The 22,934-nt window shown below is 34.9% G+C and overlaps 1 protein-coding gene across 1 annotated transcript in view; it reads left to right on the top strand.

Moving 5' to 3' along the window:
* LOC123554386 (sushi, von Willebrand factor type A, EGF and pentraxin domain-containing protein 1-like) overlaps window positions 1–22,934 on the top strand; it is a 43,826-nt gene that overhangs the window by 5,727 nt on the left and 15,165 nt on the right. Inside the window, exons 8-29 of the mRNA XM_053548123.1 lie at window positions 2,524–2,808; window positions 3,387–3,563; window positions 3,991–4,158; window positions 6,591–6,767; window positions 7,978–8,160; window positions 8,490–8,657; window positions 9,715–9,891; window positions 10,465–10,647; window positions 10,995–11,162; window positions 12,444–12,620; window positions 12,863–13,033; window positions 14,625–14,795; window positions 15,172–15,348; window positions 15,617–15,790; window positions 16,225–16,401; window positions 17,271–17,453; window positions 19,037–19,148; window positions 19,556–19,688; window positions 20,110–20,193; window positions 21,017–21,391; window positions 22,003–22,085; window positions 22,599–22,662. Coding sequence (XP_053404098.1) covers window positions 2,524–2,808; window positions 3,387–3,563; window positions 3,991–4,158; window positions 6,591–6,767; window positions 7,978–8,160; window positions 8,490–8,657; window positions 9,715–9,891; window positions 10,465–10,647; window positions 10,995–11,162; window positions 12,444–12,620; window positions 12,863–13,033; window positions 14,625–14,795; window positions 15,172–15,348; window positions 15,617–15,790; window positions 16,225–16,401; window positions 17,271–17,453; window positions 19,037–19,148; window positions 19,556–19,688; window positions 20,110–20,193; window positions 21,017–21,391; window positions 22,003–22,085; window positions 22,599–22,662 — 3,767 coding nt within the window. The remainder of the gene's footprint in view (window positions 1–2,523; window positions 2,809–3,386; window positions 3,564–3,990; window positions 4,159–6,590; window positions 6,768–7,977; window positions 8,161–8,489; window positions 8,658–9,714; window positions 9,892–10,464; window positions 10,648–10,994; window positions 11,163–12,443; window positions 12,621–12,862; window positions 13,034–14,624; window positions 14,796–15,171; window positions 15,349–15,616; window positions 15,791–16,224; window positions 16,402–17,270; window positions 17,454–19,036; window positions 19,149–19,555; window positions 19,689–20,109; window positions 20,194–21,016; window positions 21,392–22,002; window positions 22,086–22,598; window positions 22,663–22,934) is intronic.

The following is a 22,934-nucleotide window of genomic DNA, read 5'->3' as shown; positions in this document are numbered from 1 at the left end:
GAAACACATATTCATGTATTCAGAGACATGGTTTTTATTTCTTTCAAGTATTTATTAAAGTAGTACTTCCTAGCGGTTTTAATACATTTTAGTGATAATGAATAACTTTCATCATATATTACTGGTTCATTTAAAGATAAGAAAAGCATAGTTTTAATTTTAAATTTGATCCTATTTCACTCGTTTTGCTTGGACACATAGAATATCATTTTGTGTAATTAAAGTATTTCTGAATTTAAAAGTGAATTCCTAAGCGATCTGCTTCAAATATTTGCCAACTTTATAAAGTACATAGAAAAACCTATGTTTCATGTAATGCGGGTAATTATGAAAATAAATTGAACTCCACTTATTTCGTGTCCGTAGAGAAGGAGAATATTTGTAATAATTATAGCAGGGATATTTTTCACTATAAAGCATTTAAGTTATTCCCACGTGTGTAATAGCAGCCAGTCGGTCTACTGGGTCTCTTTAGCTCTCGAACATGTATTTACTTCCGACAAAATGTGTTGTCGCAAGATCTTACGTGATTGATATGGCTGGTAAAAATAAACATAGTTTCCGCAGGAAGCCAGACATTGTAAAAAGCTTGTATTTTTTAGCTCACCTGTCACAAAGGTGAGCTTTTGTGATCGCGCGGCGTCCGTCGTCCGTCCGTCCGTCCGTGCGTACGTCCGTCCGTAAACTTTTGCTTGTGACCACTCTAGAGGTCACATTTTTTGTGGGATCTTTATGAATGTTGGTCAGAATGTTCATCTTGATGATATCTAGGTCAAGTTCGAAACTGGGTCACGTGCCTCAAAAACTAGGTCAGTAGGTCTAAAAATAGAAAAATCCTTGTGACCTCTCTAGAGGCCATATATTTTATGAGATCTTCATAAAAATTGGTCAGAACGTTCACCTTGATGATATCTAGGTCAAGTTTGAAACTAGATTATGTGCCATCAAAAACTAGGTCAGTAGGTCAAATAATAGAAAAAACCTTGTGACCTCTCTAAAGGCCATAGTTTTCATGAGATCTGTATGAAAGTTGGTCTGAATATTCATCTTGATGATATCTAGGTCAAGTTCGAAACTGGTTTACGTGCCCTCAAAAACTAGGTCAGTAGGTCAAATAATAAAAAAACCTTGTGACCTCTCTAAAGGCCATATTTTTCATGAGATCTGTATGAAAGTTGGTCTGAATATTCATCTTGATGATATATAGGTCAGGTTCGAAACTGGGTCACGTGCGGTCAAAAAACTAGGTCAGTAGGTCTAAAAACAGAAAAACCTTGTGACCTCTCTAGAGGCCATATATTTCATGAGATCTTCATGAAAATTGGTCGGACTATTCAACTTGATGATGTCTAGGTCAAGTTTGAAAGTGGGTCACGTGCCATCAAAAACTAGGTCAGTAGGTCAAATAATAGAAAAACCTTGTGACATCTCTAGAGGCCATATTTTTTACGGAATCTGTATGAAAGTTGGTCTGAATGTTCATCTTGATGATATCTAGGTCAAGTTCGAAAGTGGGTCACATGCCGCGAAAAACTTGGTCAGTAGGTCAAATAATAGAAAAACCTTGTGACCTCTCTAAAGGCCATATTTTTCATGGGATCTTCATGAAAATTGGTCAGAATGTTCAACTTGATGATATATAGGTCAAGTTTGAAACTGGGTCACGTGCCTTAAAAAACTAGGTCAGTAGGTCAAAGGATATAAAAACCTTGTGACCTCTAGGAGGCCATACTTTTTATGGGATCTGTATGAAAGTTGGTCCGAATGTTCATCTTGATGATATCTAGGTCAAGTTTGAAAGTGAGTCACGTGCCGTCAAAAACTAGGTCAGTAGGTCTAAAATTAGAAAAATCTTTTGACCTCTCTAGAGGCCATATTTTTCATGGATCTTCATGAAAATTGATCTGAATGTTCACCTTGATGATATCTAGGTCAGTTTAGAAACTGGGTTATGTGCGGTCAAAAACTAGGCCAGTAGGTATAAAAATAGAAAAGCCTTGTGACCTCTCTAGAGGCCATATTTTTTCATGAGATCTTCATGAAAATTAGTGACAATGTTCATCTTGATGATATCTAGGTAAAATTCAAAACAGGGTCACGTACCTTCGGAAACTAGGTCGATAGGTCAAATAATAGAAAAACCTTGTGACCTCTCTAGAGACCATATTTTTCAATGGATCTTCATGAAAATTGGTCAGAATTTTTATCTTGATAATATCTAGGTCAAGTTCAAAACTGGGTCACATGAGCTCAAAAACTAGGTCACTATGTCAAATAATAGAAAAAACGACGTCATACTCAAAACTGGGTCATGTGGGAACAGGTGAGCGATTCAGGACCATCATGGTCCTCTTGTTACATTTAATTATATTTTGTTTAATGTCCACGTAAACACATTCCTTTCCGTCAATAACAATTATAGAAACCTTGTTTTGCTGTCTTAAAGTTGAAGGCGTAATTTGCTACTAGTAATCAACGGTATTACGATGTAATGACAAATGCATCCAGTTGTTTCTTTTCTAGAATGTGACCCATCTCCGTCGCTTTTGTATGGAAATGGAAGTATAGATTTGGTTGACGGGAACTCCTCATACGGAGCAAAGGCCATTGTTACATGTGATGCCCACTATACAGCTATATCATTCAGTACTGCCTGTGTAGGAGCCAGCATCTCGGAAATAGGCACGAATTTCACGAATGTGACAAATGCCACATTTCCAGACTGTTATATAATATCTATGTCTAATCCATTGAACATTACATGTCTGGAGTCAGGAGACTGGCAGACTGTCTTCTGTATTATGACTGGTATGTCTATCTTGTTTACTTAATGTATCAAATGCATGTGGTCAATGACCTGTGAAATGTTTTAGTAATATTACAGCTACATGTATATGGAGGTCATTGAACAGTATTGGTTATGAGATTATCACTTTTGACAGTGGAAAATGTGTATACGTTTTCCTGTTGTATTCTTTGGTAGTAACATTATTACGATACGTATGAGATTATATATTCATTGTATGTATGCTCAGTGACACAAAACTCAACATATATGCCAATCCAAAGGTATGTCAGTATGCTTTCGTTTCATGTTTAATGTTGATTTTCTTTTATGCATCTTGATTCAATATGTTTTCGTTCAACAACTTATGTTTGATTTTCTTTTATGCATCTTGATTTAATATTATTTAGTTTCATTTATGTTGATTTTCTTTTATACGTTTTGATTCAATATGTTATCGTTGCATTTATATTAATTTTATTTTATACATCTTGACTGAATATGATTTCGTTTCATCTATGCTGATTTGTTTTATATATCTTGATTCAATATGCTTTCTTTTCATTAATGCTGATTTTCTTTTATACATCTTGATTTTAAGGTTGTGGACCAGTTTCAGACATCGAAAATGGACAGTTTATCCTATTGGACAGTTCAAACACGTCGGTGGGAACCGTGGCTAACGTGACATGTGACAACGGCTACGTTGCTAGTGCACAAAATATATCATGTCTGGTGACTGGCCAGTGGGAGGACAATGTGACCTGTTCCATTGTCGGTATGACTTGCGCTTCTCATGAACTCTAGTCTTTGAATAAGTATACTTTAAATGATATTCTTAAAACTGGGTGTCAAGTAAGGTCTATAGTGTATTTTCCCGATTTAGGGCGGTACATAAGTTACTTTGCAATATGAGTTGATGCAGAGTTATTATGTGTATAAACACATGACTTATACCTACAGGATTATTTTGATTAACTAGTATCATTCTTCTTGCAATCATTTTGATAAATGTTCGCTTCCATATGATTGTTATAAGGTTTTTATACATTATGGTAATGTTCAGTTAAATGGATTTACTGACTGTCAAGATTCTTAAAATATTATTTACAAGGTTTGTGTATTTAAAATCATTACTGTGATTAAAACAGTGTCACTGGATATAATATGTGTTCAAAAAAATTCTTAAATTTCTGACATTGCAGAATGTGATCCTTGGCCGTCAATTTCACATGGAAGTATTGATGTGTTCGGCAACTCTTCATTTGGAGACTTCGCTAATGTAACTTGTAATGTGGGATACGAAGCCAGTGTTTTAAATATCACTTGTTTAGAATCTGGAGATTGGGAAAATGTCACTTGTGATATCATAGGTTTGTCTTAAGTGTTTAATATCACTTATTTAAAATGTTGTGATTTTAAAACTGAAGGTTTGTCTAGTGTGTAAATATCACTTGTCTGGAATCTAGTGATTGGGAAAATGTTACTTGTGATATCATAGTTATATCCAGTTAATGAAAATTCCGGTCAAAGTTGAAATTCATTTATTATTATCGTTGGTACATGTATGTATAGGCCTTTAAATATCACTTCTGTGACTAGGAAAACGCCCTGCTAATGACGTAAAAGATTTTATTTTATTGAAAACCAGTTTCGGGACTATAGGAATGCGCTTTTGCGTCCATCCGTCATTCTGTCATTCTGTCATTCCGTCCGTCCGCAATTTCGTGTCCGGTCCATAACTCTGTCATCCATGAAGGGGTTTTAATATTACTTGGCACAAATGTTCCCCATGATGATACGACATGTCATGCGCAATACCCGGACCCCTAGCTTAAAGGTCAAGGTCACAATTGGAGGTCAAATGGCAACAGGGCTTTTTTCCTGTCCGGTCCATAACTCTGCCATCCATGAAGGGATTTTAATATTACTTGGCACAAATGTACCTCATAATAAGACAATGTGTCATGCATAATTTTCAGACCCCTAGCTCAAAGGTCAAGGTCACACTTGGCAGTCAAATGTTAACATGGCATGAACAGGGTCTGTTTCGTGTCCGGTCCATAACTCTGTCATTCATCAAGGGACTTTAATATAACTTGGCTCAAATGTTCTCCATGATAAGACAACATATCACGTGCAAGTCCCGGACCCCTGGCTTAAAGGTCAAGGTCACAATTGGAGGTCAAATGTAAACAGGACTTTTTTCCTGTCCGGTCCATAACTCTGCTATCCATGAAGGGATTTTAACATTACTTGGCACAAATGTTCCCCATATAAGACAACGTGTCATGCGCAAAATCCGGAGCCCTAGCTTAAAGGTCAAGGTCACAATTCGAGGTCAAACGTCAATAGGATTTTTTCCTGTCCGGTCCAGAACTCTGTCATCCATCAAGGGATTTTAATATTACATGGCAAAGATGTTCCCCATGATGAGACGACGTGTCATGCGCAACACCCAGAACCCTAGCCTAAAGGTCAAGATCACACTTTGAGATCAAATGTCAATGGGAATGTTTCCTGTCATGTCTATAACTTTGTCATGCAAAACAGGATTTTAATAATTCTTTGCACAAATATTCTCCTGGATGAGACAATGTGTTACGCGCAAAACCCGGGCCCTTAGCTGCAAGGTCAAGGTCACACTTGGAAGTCAAAGGCCAAACTGGCTTTTTACCTGTCCAGTCTGTAACTCAACAATCCTTAAAGGGTTTTTATAATTAGTTGGCACAAATGTTCACCACCATGAGACGGAGTGTCGTGCGCAAGAACCTAGTCCCTAGGTCTAAGGTAAAGGTCAGATACAAGATTGACGTTGAGGCTAAAGGTCAGATACAAGATTGGCGTTGTCCGGAACATTTCTTCTTCATGCATGGAGGGATTTTGATGTAACTTAGCATAAATGTTCACTACCATGAGACGGATTGTTATGCTTAAGAATCAGATCGCTAGGTCTAAGGTCAAGGTCACACTTAGAGGCCAAAGGTCATATACAAGAATGACTTTGTCCGGAACATTTCTTCTTTATGCATGGAGAAATTTTGATGTAACTTGGCATAAATGTTCACTACCATGAGACGGATTGTTATGCACAAGAATTAGGTCCCTAGGTCTAACGTCAAGGTCAAAGTCAAATTCAAGAATGACATTGTCCGGAACATTTGTTCTTCATGCATGGAAGGATTTTGATGTAACTTGGCACAAATGTTCACCACTATTAGGCACTTTTGTTTTTAGAACTATGTCCCTTTGTTGTTACTATACATAGATCATATTGTAACTTATTTATTACTGGCGGTAGGGAAAAATCGAGACCACTTTTCTGTGGTACAACATGCGTGTTACATCTAATGTTTAGGTGTTTTTACCGATCTCTACCTGGTAAAGAGTTTCTAGTGGACTTATATTATATAGATTTTTTTAGGATTAATTTCCCTTTGTTGTTTCTATAAATAACTTATATGATACCTTTTGATAATCGGCCAAACAAATGCCATATAATAACAACTGTAGGTTTTATATGTACAAATTTTAATCCAAGTGTTTGTTATATATATTGTATATATAGTACAATATTGTTTATACATCATTGACAGATATCAGTTCATTATGTTATACTGCAGTAGAGAAGAGAAAATTAGGTGCCTTCCAGTAGGGGATTTTGTATTGCATGGCAATACTTCATTCACTTGTTAAATTCTGTAATATACTGAAAATTAAAATGTTACTTAACGTGCGAAAGGGAGTCTTATGTTTTGTGTACTAAATTCATTCCGTAGATTTATTTTTTTGTTGGAAATTTTAGATTGCGGACCAATTCCTAGTATAGAAAATGGACAATTTTATCTTTTGGATAGCTCCAATACATCGTTTGGAGCCGTGGCAAACGTGACTTGCGACACAGATTACGTTGCAAATACTCCGAACATATCCTGTTTTGAGACAGGCTTCTGGGACGATGATGTAAACTGCTCCATTGCTGGTATAAATATATTCAATATTAAAGCAACTGACTTTAATTTATTTACTCGTACCTAGCTGTGTCTTCAGTCATCACTTAGAGGGTAAGCCGTTATATGACCAAACCAGTGTCTGCATGTTTGGTTTTTACCTGCAACGGTATGAATTAATTGTTACAGTGAGATAAGAATAGAGTACATAAAAGTTATATAATGATTGGTATCGATTTTCTATAACGTTATGAAATGTTTAAATGAGTTAAGTATAGACCACACGTCAGTTATACAACGATCTGTATAATTTTCCTGCAACGTTATTAAATGAAATGTGTCAATAAGTTAGGTATAGACAACAAATTCTTGCATGCCTGACAGGATTTTCCCGTGCTTTTCCGGTGCTAGAAAAACTCATCTTACATCCAGGGGTGTAAGATGACTAACGTGCTATAATTTATAAATGAATGCGTAAATTCATACGCTACTATAACAAAATAGCGCCTAAAGAAAAACCTTCGTTTTTCTTCATTATTTTCTACAAATTGAAGAATAAAGCATGCAAGAAAAACAATCTGTCACTTGTTGAAGGTACGGGTGGAAATATCTGGCTCTCGGGAAACTGTTATGCATTAACTCGGCTGAGCCTCGTTACCGCCTAAACAGTTACCCGAGATCCATTAATTCCCATCCGCACCTTCAACCAGTGAAATATTTTTATAGTAGTTATAAAGTGATCTAGATATAGTTTTCCGGTACCGTTATGAGGTGCTATAGACCACACGGTAGTTAGATAATCATCTGTATAGCTTTCCTATAACGTTATGAGATGTTTCAGTAAGTTAGGTATTTGCCAAACGTTAGCTTTATAATGATATGTAAAGTGTCCTGCAATCGTATGATATTTTTCTATGATATAGCTGTAGACCACTCATTAGTTTTGTAATAATCTAAATAACTTTCATGTAACGTTATAATATGTTTCAATGAGTTAACAAGAAACCACACGTTGGTTATATAATAATCTGTATAGTTTTCCAGCAACGTTATGGGATAATTATTTCAATGAGTTAATTACAGGCCACACGCTAGTTATATATTGTTCTGTACAGTTTTCCTGACGCTTCAATGATGAGTTATCTATGCATATTAGTCAAAAAAAAGATCTGTACAGATATTACTCATGAATTTTCAAATAATGAGGTTTACATAAACGAAGTTTTTGGTTTAATATCACAGAAACAGGTTGCGGACAAGTTCCAGTCATTGAAAATGGGCGCATTTTCCCCTCAGATAATTCTAATACATCGATTGGAGCTAAGGCAAATGTGACATGTGACACAGGATACGTTGCTAATACTCCAAATATAACGTGCTTGGACAACGGCTTCTGGGATGAAAATGCGACATGTTCCATTGTTGGTATGACAACTGTCTCTTTTAAAATTCTCATAGTCTTGAAATTCAATGTAGTATGTTTCTGAATGTTAAACTCGATAAGGGAATATTTAGAAATAAGTCTTTTAAAACCGCCAGATTAACTACAAGCAAAAACATATTTTTTAAAGAGTTATTTTAAAATATTACCATTTTATTTTCAATTATAGGGTTAGGGTTAGAGATTTTACTTTACCACAATTGTTATCTTTTTGGTAGCCACTACATATCTGAGAAAAGTCCTAAATTCAAATGATATCAAGTATCACAAACAGTTTTATATTTCAAATTTAAAACACTGTTTTGTATTTCAGAATGTGACTCCATGCCATATATTTTAAATGGTAGAATAGATGTGTTAGACAACTCATCATACAATGCCGAGGCAAATGTAACATGTGATACAGGATATGCTGCAAATGTATCAATAATCACTTGTCTTGAGTCTGGTAATTGGGAGATCGTTACTTGTGATGTCATAGGTATGTCAAATTCATTAGATATCACTGGACAAGGGTCTGGATTTTGGCAGCTTGTGATGTCATAGACATGTCAAATTCATTAGATATCACTTGTCAGGGGTCTGGAAATTATCAGGAGAATGTCACGTTATGTCATGGGTAAGTCAAGGACATTAGATATCACTTGTCTGGAGTCTGGGAATGATTAGGAGATTGTCACTTTTTATGTCGTAGGTATGTAAAATTCATTAGGTTCCACTTGTCTGGAGTTTTATGATCGGAGATTTTCACTTGCTATATCATAGGTATGTCAAGTGTACTAGATAGCACATGTCTGGAATCTGGTCATTGAGGAGGAAATGTCATTTGTTATACCATAGGTATGCCACGTTAAATAATTATCACTTTTCAAGTTTCACTTTTGATGTCATATGAATGTAAATTTCATGAAATAGCACTTCTATTGAGTACGGAAGTCTGAAGAATACTACCATAGGACGTGTATCTCTAGTTTATCGAATATTGAGATGACGTTGGAAATTAATTGACACGAGGTTGATAGTGCGTTTCGTCACTAGACCGAAGAATCTTTTTTCAGCTTGCAAAGGCATTATCAATGTGGTGGACCCGTAATGACACTCGGCAATATCCGTGCTATAACGTATTCTCCGTATTCTACTGTGACATTTTCGACGGTCACAAACAAATTGGTTTTCGTACCTGTCGGAAAATGCCAAATTTCAAACGGAGAATACGGAAATTGACAGTTTTTATGGCTAATTTAAGCTACCTTAAATAAAGCATAATCAGTAGATCTAACGATTCAGACTTTAGAATTTTGAATAGTGATATGTCTTGTTCATAGATTTCTCGTTGCTAGGATATAGGGAGTTGAAATAAAAGTAAGCAATTGTTTTTAGATTGTTAGGAAAAATTCTTGCCTATGACGTCATTGATTGTTAAATTATGTAAAGTACTGATAATCTAACTTGTTTAATATCTTATTTTGTAGATTCTGAAGGCGAATTATTTTTTACGTACTGAACTCCCTCCGTGCATATACTTCTGTAAATTTTAGATTGCGGACAAATTCCTACTATAGAAAATGGACGGCTTTATCTTTTGGATAACTCTAACTCATCATTTGGAGCCGTGGCAAACGTAACTTGTGACACAGGTTACGTTGCCAATACTCCAAACGTATCCTGTTTGGAGACAGGCTTCTGGGACGATGATGTAAACTGCTCTATTGCTGGTATGTATATACCCGGTATTTAAGTTTTCTCGCACCCATGTCATCATTCATCACTTCAACGATAAGTGGTCATATGACCGAACCAGTGTCTGTATGTTGGGTTTTCACCTGTAATGGTATGAAATGTTTCAATGAGATAAGCATAGACCACAGAATATTTATATAATGTTCTGAATAGTTTTTCTTCAAACGGTATGAGACGTGTTAATGAGTTAGTCATAGACCATACGTCTGTTATAATAATGATCTGTACGTTTTTTCATGTTTTCATGAGTTAACTGTAGACTACACATTAGTTCATTAGTTATATAATGATCTGAATAGCTCCCCTATAAATAAATGTAATGAAAGTCTTCAATAAGTTACCTGTAGACGACACGTGAGTTATATATACGGTTTTCCTGAAACGATAAAAGATAGTTCATTGAGTTATCCGTAGACCATGCACTAGTTACGAAATGACCTATACAGGTGTTGAAAAAATATGTATATTCCATATATAATCATGAAAATACAAATGTTTATTGATGAAAATTACATAAACGAACTTTAAATATTGGTTTTGTATCACAGAAACAGGTTGCGGACAAGTTCCAGTCATTGCAAATGGTCGCATTTTCCTCTCAGATAGTTCTTATACATCCCTTGGAGCTATGGCAAATGTGACATGTGACACAGGATACGTCGCTAATACTCCAAATATAACTTGCTTGGATAACGGCTCCTGGGATGATAATGTGACATGTTCTATTGTTGGTATGACATATGTTTCTTTTAAAAGTCTCATAGCCTTGAAATTCAATGTAGTATGTCTCTGAATGTTAACCTCGATACAGGGAGTATTCAGAAATAAGTCTTTTTAAACCGCCAGATAAACTAGAAGCAAAAATGTCTTAATTTTGAAGAGTTATTTTATGTAGTAGAATATTACCACTTTTTCAATTATGCGGTTAGGGTTAAAGTTTGAACTTTACCACAATTGTTATATTTTTGTACATCACTACATGACTGAGATAAGTCCTAAAGCCAAATGATACCAAGTGTCACAAACAGTTTTATATCTGAAATTTAAAACACTGTTTAATTAAATGTTCGTATTTCAGAATGTGATTCCATGCCATCTATTTCAAATGGTAGAATAGATGTGTTAGACAACTCATCATACAATGCCGAGGCAAATGTAACATGTGATACAGGATATGCTGCAAATGTATCAATAATCACTTGTCTTGAGTCTGGTAATTGGGAGAACGTTACTTGTGATGTCATAGGTATGTCAAGTTCATAAGATACCACTTGACTAGGGTCTGGGCATTGGCAGAATGTCACGTGTGATGTCATAGATATATCAAATTCATTTAGATATCACTTGACTAGGGTCTGGGCATTGGCAGAATGTCACGTGTGATCTCATAGATATATCAAATTCATTAGATATCACTTGTGTGGGGTCTGGGGATTATGAGAAGTCACTTCCTATGTGATAGGTATGTCAAGATTATTAGATATCACTTGTCTGGAGTCTGGGGATTGGGAGAATGTCACTTGTTATGTCATACGTATGTCAAGTTCATTTGATATCACTTGTCTGGAGTCTGGGGATTGGGAGAATATCACTTGTTCACTTGTTATGTCATACATATGTCAAGTTCATTTGATATCACTTGCATGGGGCCTGAGGATTGGGAGATTGTCACTTGTTATGTCATAGATATGTCAAGTTCATTAGATATCACATGTCTGGGATATGGGGATGATTGAGAGATTGACACTTGTTATGTCATAGGTATGTCAAGCGCATCAGATATCACATGTCAGGGGTCTGGGGATTATTAGGAGAATGTTTCTTGTTATGTCATAGGTATGTCAAGTTCATTAGATATCACATGTCTTTGATCAAGGGATGATTGGGAAAATATCACGTTATGTAATAGGTAAGTCAAGTTCATTAGATATCACTTGTCTGGAGCCTGGGAATGATCAGGAGTTTGATCCCTTGTCTGGAGTTTTGGGATCGGAGATTGTCACTTTCTATGTCATAGGTATGTCAAATTTCATGAAAGAGCACTTGTATTGAGTACGGAAGTCTGAAGAAGACTACTATAGATTTCATAGGAAGTGTATCTCTAGTTTATCGAATATTGAAATGACGTTCGAAATTAATTGACACGCGGTTGAGATTGCGTTTCGTCACTTGACCGAAGAATCTTTTTTTATCTATGCAAAGGCATTATCAATGTGGTGGACCTGTAATGACACTCGGCAACTTCCGTACGATCACGTATTCTCCGTATTCTACTGTCACAGTGGTATTTTCGACGGTCACAAGCAAATTGGTTTTCGTACCAGCCGGAAAATGCCAAAAGTTCAAACGGAGAATACGAAAAGTGACAGTTTTAATGGCTAAGCTACCATAAATAAAACATTATCAGTATATCTAGGTCAATCACTGTCATATTTTAGAATTTTGAATAGCGATATGTCTTGTTCACAGATTTCTCGTTGCTAGGATATAGGGTGTTGAAATAAACGTAAACAATTGTTTTTTTTAGATTGCGGAGTCGTTCCTAATATAGAAAATGGACAGTACTTCCCGCTGGATAGTTCAAATACTACCATTGGAGCCGTTGCAAATTTGACATGCGACACGGGATACATTGCTACCGTTTCGAATATATCATGTCTTGAGACAGGTTACTGGGACGATAATGCAGATTGCGTAATTGTTGGTGAGATTTTTCAGTAATATCTCTAGTAAAATTAAATTATTGAAACACTTTGAAATTGAAGCTTTATCTACGTTTTACCAATAGTATTTAACAAAGTTTGAAGGATATAAGATATATCGACTTAAGAAGCGAAGCATATCTTTTAAATTGTTAAATTGTAAATCAGGTGGATTCGGTCGTATCAAATATACATCTTAATGTGTTTTGCGTAAATTTTTGAGTTTTATATTTATAATTTATAGAATGTGGTTGGGTACCATCAATACAACACGGCAACGTAGATTTAGTAGGTGACGTTACATCTTACGGAGCAATGGCGTATGTAACATGTGACTCTGTGTACACAGCCAGTACTCCTAATATCACCTGTCAGGAATCAGGCGAATGGGAAAACGCTTCATGTGAAATTACAGGTAAGATATGAGTGAGCCGCTTTAAATTCAGAAATGTCTGTCTTTCTTACGACTAGTCTTCCAACTTTTCTGTCTTGCTAAATTGGAAAATTGGCATCGTTTAAAATTGATCTGATATATTCCTGATTCATACCAATGAAAGATGCGTTCAACAAACCTACTTACCTGGTTTTGAGACAGATATTTTTAATATATGTTTTAAAGGCACAGTCGATTCCTTTGTTTTTGACTACATTCAGATGAAATTATTTACGTCTTTTAAAATGCAGCAGATAGGAAATATGTTTATAACAATAGTATCGGATTCATTCAAGTTGGCGTTGATCCTGAAGTATATACCATATAAATGACTGTTTAAAATATTCTGTCTGTTTTTGTATCCTAGCCAATAAAAACGTTGAAACGATTATAGTAAAAAGAAGAAAACTGCGTACTACTAGACGCTACAAATGTTTTTATATTATAAAATCTCGTAATAAGGAAAATCAGCTTTTATGTTTGTCAAGGGTGCAAGTGCTCAGACAAAATGTATTTAATATCTGCACTGTTACTTTTGGCACTCATGTGGACAAGTATAAACCTATTTAAACCTATGTATACTCTCATAAAAAAGTTTTATTTCGGTTTTATTGCAACGCCAAATACGACAAGCCAGTCAGACCCGACATTACGATATATTATTGAAGATGTATGTTAAAATTTTCTAATGACGCAGAAACATCAAGTTTATTAACAGAAAAGCTCGTAGTTATATTGAAAATCCATGAGTTCGGAAACGTCAAGGTGTATTTAATTAACCAGCATGTTGGCAGTAAGAAAGATATGTCATGAGCACAAAAATGAACAATTAAAGGAATGTCATAAATAAATTTGCGAAAAAAAAAAGAACAGAAAATAACGGCTTCGTTTGAAGATTTAGACCGAATTTTTATTGTTCCTTACTGTTCACTCTTTTCACTGTAAGTATGAAATAAGCTCGGAGACGTTCAACATTAATGGGCAACTCTAGTGACTGCCATAGTTTGAAATGTTCCTCGCCACTTAACCAAATCGTGTTTTCCTATATCAATTGCGCGACTTCAGAAATATTTCCGCCAGATAATACACAATCGGGTAAAATTATAATACCAGTGTTGCCTTATTATAATATTAATATTTATGAACACATTACATATTCACTTTTACTGATGTAATTCTGACGTTGCGGTTAGTGGTAACGTTACTAGAGTAACTGTCAATTCTAGAATTGTTTTCAGTCTTTCAACGGCTGTAGCTCTTTTCTATACACATGTCTTAGTTCATCTGTTTGTAATGTAAATTTAAGACGCTATAGACTAAAGAACGCAACACGAGAACAAAATGGCTTTCAATTATGCAAATTAATGACTATTCTGAGACTAGTAAGCATACTACATGGATATGCTTTGTTTAATTATTTTTGACGAATATATAAAACTTAGAACAAGTAAGAACATATAGTCTTGGTATTTCATTCGTGGATAAAACTCATATATAATTGGCCATGATTCACCTTGCTTATTTTGTTAACATTCTTTTAAAACATTACCAAGATTCCATTGTTAAAATTTAGGTTGTGGTGCTTTCTCCAGCATACCAAATGGTATCATCTATGAGAATGAAGGGTACACATCCATTGGTGCTGCTGCCCTTGTTTCTTGTGATACAGGGTTTGATAGCAGCGTACAATGGGTAACATGTCTCGACAATGGATACTGGGAAAATGCGACATGCTATCCAAAAGGTATAAAGCATCCAAAATGTGGATAACGCATTTTGCTGTTAACGCATTTTGTAGAACGCCCCTGCAAATATTTTCTCTCCTCACAAAGAAGACTGTCTGAAACCAGAAAATTCTTTGTTGTATGTTTACTATGAAAGCTTGCCTGGAATAAGAAGTTCTTTGATGCAAAGAAATCATTTCATTTGTTATGTGGACCCTGGACAGCTACGTCACATATTACCTGAGCATTTGTGGTTAAAAATAAAGATTATCGTTATTATTGCTTTTCTTATAAAATTCAATATTATTATTAACAGCTATCACAGTATTGTCATAGAAAATCTGTAGACGAAATCAATAGAATGACAACACTATGACAAATGCATGTATGTTGTAGACTGTGGCGCAGTTACAAGCAATATATCCGAAGGGGCCGTTGAACTAATAGATCCAAGTAATACATCTTACGGAGCTCTTGCGGTAGTGCGATGCAACGAAGGCTTTGAAGCTGTACCGTTGACTGTGAACTGTACATCAACGGGTGAATGGGAAGAAGCCTCATGTGAACCAATAGGTAAAGACAAAATATTCTTCCAAGAAATAATTGAAGTATGCAAAAGGTAAGATGACTTTCAACACAGTTTAGTTGAATGACCATAGATATGGCAGATCACTTCAAACAACTAATGCCAGCGTGAACGCCTTTATAAGATTTCTTCATACTGTGTTTTACAGTGCTGTAGATGGTCAAACTAATAGTAATGCACCGCTATTAATACATGTGACACATAAGACTTATAAATCTGTTTGATGGAACTAATTGATTACTGATTTTTTTATAGATTGTAGAGACCCACAAATTGTTCAATATGGAACAGTGACCCTAGCTGACACATCGGATACAGGTTATGGCGCAGAGGCCATGCTTCAGTGTGAATCGGGCTTTGATGCAACATTAACAACTTTTCTGTGTCAAGAAAATGGAGACTGGGAAAATGCAACATGTAGTCCGAAGGGTATGTTATTACCTTATTTGTATAACAGGCTTTTAAGAAGACAAAATGTTGACAGATTGACAAACAGTATGCCGATAAGCCAATTAATGATTAGATAGTGCGAAGAATCAATAACTCTATCTAATCAGTAAAACTTATAAAATCTCATCAAAATTGATTTAAAGCGGTTCCTTTGAAATATTCTACCAAAAAGTATTTTGTGCAGTTCGTTTGAATTTTGTATGTTTCGTTTGAAGTTATGAACAAAATAAACATGTTATATTAGATTTGTCAGTTTTCATTCTTTTTCACTATTCTATCACTATTTGTGATTATTGATTCTTTTTTAAATCAAACTTTGTCAATGAAAGTATTCAGTTTTTTTTAGTCAAGGTGTGATAATAAGCATAGTTGTTTAATGCGGAAGGATATCAACATGTATGGCTCTTTTTCAGATTGTGGAGAGGTGCCATATATCGATAACGGCGATATAGTTCTTGTTGACAGTAACAACTCAACATACAGAGCTCAAGCATCTGTGAATTGTGATCCTGGCTACAGTGCTGATAAATCTCATATCACATGTCTGTCATCGGGAAACTGGGACAATAATATCACTTGTATCATAAATGGTATTACATAAATTTTAAAATATTTGTGACATTTTTCTGTTACTGAAACGAATAACGCTGTTCAAGAAATCGTTTAAAGCAGGCAAATTCCATTTCATGTGACTGTGCGTGTTCTTAAAAGCTTGGAAGAATTTAAAATGATGTAGAATCTTATTTCTAAATGGACGCCTCTACGACTGAGTTGTAAAGGTTGCTGTTTTCGAATCATTTGCCTCTCGCCTTTGTGCGTCTGATCATACTCAAATTGTATAATAATATGAGGAAGCCATCGAGCTGGTTTGTAGAAGTTTGGTGGTTCTACCCAAGTTCCAGCCCGTGCCTGAAATAAACCCTGGAAAGGCACATGGTGAAGTCTCCGTCATCAAACACTAAAAGTCGCCATATAACAAGTACTTTGTTGACTGGATATAAAAACATAATATTTCCCAGATAGATCGTCATAAATGTACATCATCTTGGTGGGATCTTAAGAATTCATTTCTGAGTCACGTCGCTGTCCTGGAAAACATTAACATTCAATTTGCCGAGAAGGCCAAACACATTTTTTTTTATTTTCTTCTGGAAACTGAGTTGATCGATAACGTAATCCAGAAACGTCTTTATTGTTGATAACCTTTTAGTTACAAAATACAAATACATATAATAATAAATGTTCATTTTATAGCATATGTTTACCACAACAGCTAAGATAACGTATTCGGTATTTCACACATGGTAGTCAATTATTTTCTTGTGGCATTTAGTACATTTTGGAGACGATAATAGTAGATAAAGATCATTACCAGTAAACCTTAAGTTAGAATAGAATTGAAATTGAAGTTAGTCGTAAAAAGTTTCTTTTTGATTTAAAAATGGATATTTTTTTGCAGAGTGTAATGTAAACAATGTACCAGTTGTTGCCAATGGCGAAGTGGTATTGAACACTGCCAGTAATCAGACAATTGCTTCATTAGTTAATGTGAGCTGTTATAATGGATTTGGTGCGACTTCTCCAGTTGTTGCATGTATGGGACAAGGTGTATGGCAAAATAATGTAACATGTACTCCTTATGGTAAGTTACAATTTATCTGACATTTACTAAAGTCACTCCCATAAGTAAAATTGGCTATTCCGTGCAACTTCGTACTTCAGTAGTTTTCGGCGGCTAATGAGTTTTGTAAATGATTTTCCGAATAGTTCGAAAAGCAGAAACTCCAAACAGAGAATACACAGTCAATCAGTAATTGCCAGTTATTGTTATGAATTCACTACCTTAAATCGTTCTCAAACCTCTATTTATGAAACGAAGAGTACGAAGACGACTAACATATTCGGAAAGACAAAACTGTGCTCTGATTAACACAATAATGCCGTAACAAACGCTTGTACATGCTTTAAGATGGAAAAGGAGGGAATTTAGTGAACCAGTTAGCTACCTACCTTAATATGGTAAAATGAGTTACTTATAAAATATAGCTATTGACATTTTGTATTGAATAGAATACTCGACAATTTATTATGTACTCTCTTTTGTTATTAAACAATGTAAAAGCAAAATGTGTTGTATGAGTTCATGGTAGTATTTGAATTTAAACACACCCACTCAAGATGTATGAAAGCTGTGTGGTAAAATCTGTAAAAAAAACAAAGACAAATATCAAACGGAATGCCACGTACCAAAATCGCAGCCTCCCCAAAATGAAACCTACAGCAGCAGACGTGCACACCACAAACACACACACATACACGTGCACACACACAAAGCTAACACACGAGGACAAAACGAACAAACAAAGGAACACACACACATACACGCGCACACACACAAAGCCTACACAAGAGGACAAAACGAACAAACAAAGGAACACAGTGGGGCACCACCTTGGAACGGTCAGTGGCAAAAACTGTAAGAATGACATTTGCAAGCATAGAACGCAACCAAGTAAATTAGTAACAAATCTATTTGGCTAAGCCTGTTCGTTAGTGAGAATGAAATGTGCAACAACCTGGGCCTGGTTTTACCGAAATTCTGTTACAGTAAAACTGAAAGAACTCCATATATAGAAACACTGAGTCCAAGTAAAGTGAGACCTTTTACAGCAGCCGACTTCAGTTGCAATATACAAGATCCATTCGAAGCATAGAGCACCAACCAAGCTGATAGCAGGCGTCGATTTCACTAAGTGTGTTTCATTAGATGTAATGAAATATGCTACACCTCTCACACCCACTATAATAGTAATATTGAATGGACTCCGTGATCACAAAGAATCAGAAAATATAACAACAAGGAGTCTAAGTATTGGTAGACATTTAACAGCCACTTGTTAAAGACTGCTATTGTATTAATTAATAAAACTTATGAAAGGATTGTCAGTATGAATTTTTTATTTTTTTATTTTATTTTATTATTTGATCTCAACAGACTTTGTAAGTCTAACTCGGTGTCACCGAATGTTTCCATGAGAGGCAATGATATGTGGAACACCCTTCACGCCCGTTAGCCGCGGTTTTACAATTTCACAGCCGACACATGACACTTAAAATTTGCCATTTTGATTGAGTTATGTCCTTTTTAAAGGGATCAGTGACAGGAATAGTCAGTAAGGCAACTGTTATACCTGTATAATCATCAATTTATCAATTTATTTATAGCTCTTGGCACCGTAAAGGTTGGAACTGGACAGGAAATTGCTAATGGGCAGCATACAGCCTTCTTCAGATGTGCATTTAGCATTGCGGACGGTTTGAAATACAAAATCAAATGGTATAAGAAAAACATTGTTGTTGTCAAAATGAATAAAAGAATAATTTTAAAAAGGCAATCTGAAGTATAATTTGTTTTAATGTGCATGTAGTTTATTTTAGAATAGTGAATATTGTTTGAAAAGAAAGTTTTTTGGAGCAGACACTAAACAATTACAACTTTAACTTAGGAAAAACTCACTACATATTTGATAAATATGTATATGACCCTGTCTTGGAAGAGGTGAATAAAGTTAAATAACATATATCTAAAAATATGTAAAGTAAAACACAAGATTAAAGAGTGGTTTTACATGTTTTCTGTCTTCCTCCTGTGTACGGATATTGTTATGACAAGTTTTAAGTAGAAATTACATGTGAAGTGGCGATATGACGTAGTTAAGAATGTACATTCGACATTAATTTAAGGTACATCAATGGACTGGAGTTTTATGATACAGGGATATTAAGCTCGACACAAGCTTCGACATCTGTATTGACAGATGATATGTTTACTGATGCTGTAAATAACCATTTACAGTCACAGTTCTTTGGCCTGGAGGTATAAAAATTATAAAATTTTCTGATAATTCTTGTAGTTTTGATTAAGACTTGTATGGCTGGTTTATACAAACGTAAATGATATTGTGCGTGAGATTCAAACGTCTTTTACTAATATTGTGTTAAATATATTAACTACTTTCTTAATAAGATTTCAAACGTTTGGCACTACCATTGTGATTATCGGCGAACAAGTCTGACGTGCAGTGGTGCCGTTACAGCTATTTTGTTTTCTTTTATACATGTATATACATTAGATGTAAGTAAACGTTTTAATTGTCAAATAACTTAACAATTAAACTACACCAAAAACGAATGCAGAAATTGTATTGCATAGGTAGAAATCAACGATGATGAATTGAACAAAAAAGGACCTAGACTTTTCTTTACTTTACTCTGTCAAAGTATATTCCTACTAACAGGTGACATGTTCTGTGGTGGTGTTTGATGGAGCTGGTTCAACAGAACTAGAAAACGAAACAAGTGGAGTTCTAATCCCTTTTGACGTATGTTTATAACGATGAACTAAACTATTCAAGATTAACTAATAAAAAAATTTCGAATGTGATGTGCTTTAAAACAAAAAGTAAGAGAAACTAAACAGCGTTTAAGTATGACTGTCACTGCTATAAAATACGTAAGGGTAGATTTCTTTCGGGGGCAGGTTTGCCTGCTACCACAGCAATTCCACTTAATAATCCCATAAGGCAGAAAGATCAAGTGGATGTTTGCTCAAGTTTTTTATTTAGCATGGTTTGGAGATGCAAAATGTTTCTGTTTGCATTTTAACAGACGCAAAGCAGCGAAAAAGAGCGAGTGATATCCAGATTTCAACAAGAGAAAGAATTTCAATCCTTAAAGTATCATAGTTACAAAATTACCTTTCTCCATCAAGAAAATGCATAAAAAGTCTCTATCAATAAGTTCTATGTCTGCGATTATCTTTCATTCGTAATTCATACATTTTTTACCTTTCATTATCGGTACACGTGTAAAATATGTTGAATAATTAAAGCCAAAGTGGTCACAGAACACTTGGAACAATCTTTCTATACATTGCCTGTTGTTATACTGATGTTCAAAACATATGATTCACCTATGAACTAAGTAAACCAGGGTGGGTAATCTTTGTACAAAATTTGACAGATCATTATGCTCATACAAAATCATCTGGTTTTCTAGGTTTCGTTTCTGAGAAAAAAAAAAACTCTTGTGTATAACTACTTTAGCTACGTAAAATTTCAATTACCTTTTAACGAAAGAAATTGAATCATGAATTGTAAAATCAATTTGCTCTCAAATATTATAGCAATATCTATCTGATCACAGGTATCAACAAATGATATTTCAATGACGAGAGGAAAAGAGGTCACATTCACCGTTTTCCTGAATGTACCGTTTGGATGTCCGACAGGTTCTCAGGGCTGCTTTCTTAGATTCGTAGTGTACGACCCATACGATTCATACAGTTGCTATGACTCGTCCATAGCAGCTATCCACAGTGATACTTGTGGTGGGAAAGTAGAAGGCGCTACGGAAGGGACAATAGGACACGTGACTTCCATGAGTACAATTACGAACATCACTATAACAACAAAGAATAATCGTTGGTATCGACTTCGTTGGTATTTCCCCCTTGTTCTTAAACTTGTAGCCGTTGGAAATGCTAAGCCATTCTGGAATACCCCGTCAACAAGCATTACGGTACGGAACTGGCAAGAACACTTATTTAGTAGACATTTGATATGTTAAACAGTCATAAACTTTGCATATATGTATAGATTGGCTATAAATCGGTTCAGACCTAATCAGTGTTCGTTTAGGACTTTTAAAATATATACTTCTGATCATTTGAAAATATATAAATCATTTGAAAAAAGAAATATCAGCTTTCTAAAATGTCTGTTATTTAGGTTGAATATTTGGTTCGCTTTGCTTGCTTATAGTATTATAATACTACTACAATTACTAACACTGTGATTCTAGAAGGAAGATAAAGCCCGTTCGTGTAATGTAATATTTAAAACAAAATCTTTGAGCCAACACAAGGACAACTTTGAATGATCTTGAATATCAACCATAACGCACCATATAACTAGTATGACTTAAAACCTGTCAAGGCCGTCCTTATAATCAAACTTTCTTTATGGTTTCGTATCTAGATTATCGACAAATGATATTTACAGAAAATTACTTGCAGCATTTTAGTTATTCGTTATCATATTGTTCAAATTTTTATGTCATGGTACTGTATCTTCTTGAGACTACTCGATTATTTTCGTACCAGAATAACATGTATTTTTCTTAAATTTTAGGTAATTGTAAGTGAGAACTATTACACGCGATACAGGGGCTGCTATTCGTTTGTTGACCCCTACATATACACTTTTGATCGAAGGTAAAGTTTTCTCGTTTCTTATAATTTAGAACTAAATATGTATATAATGTTTCACAACTATCAGGAAGTTTCTATTTGAAGCGTGGGGCAGTTTTCTTAAATTTCTAGAAAATATTAACTTGAAAGTTATCTCTGTAAACTGATGAGAAATATCAATAAGAGTAAAATTTGTAATTGTTATAAGAGATATATAGTAAATGGACGTTGAATGCTAATTAAATGTAATAAAGATACAGTTGGAATGCTTTTTTTTTTGTTTACAGTCACACCTGTATTAATTATTAATTAAGTAGCTTAAAACAGGTATCAGCTTAAAACAAGCTTACATTATAACACATCTATCTTGGAAGTTAACTGACTGCTTAAGACAAATGCCTGTTTAATTCAGGTGACTGCTTGGGCAGGTAAAACTGTAGATGTATAATGTATTTATGTGATGTACGTTTGATATCTAACTTAGCACCTTAAACCACCCAAATGTTCAATGTCACGTGTGGATTTATGTGTTTTTAGATGGTATTCAAATCAGCTACTAGAGACGTTTGTTATGTTTCGTCATAAAACTCTTCCGATTGAGGTTTGTTAAATTGTGCATATGTTTTATTAAAAACATAAATATTAGATATCAAATCAGTCATTGGTTTTCACATGATTTCTTTGTAACATATTCGTTGCATGTGTTGTTTTCAACTTTGGAGATTCAAGACGTCATACATGTCCATGCTTTCTTTATTCATAGGTTAGATAACTGTAAAATTTCATGTTTAAAATTTTGAGATGAAGATAGCGAATCTTGTTGCTAAAACTGGTTTGACTTATTTTAATCAATTAAACTGTTTTGCATTTTTT

This window comes from Mercenaria mercenaria, chromosome 7, assembly GCF_021730395.1.
Source record: "Mercenaria mercenaria strain notata chromosome 7, MADL_Memer_1, whole genome shotgun sequence".
In the NCBI taxonomy this organism is placed as follows: domain Eukaryota; kingdom Metazoa; phylum Mollusca; class Bivalvia; order Venerida; family Veneridae; genus Mercenaria; species Mercenaria mercenaria.
Note: the sequence above shows the minus strand (reverse complement) of the source record. Positions and strands in the feature narration are given on the sequence as shown.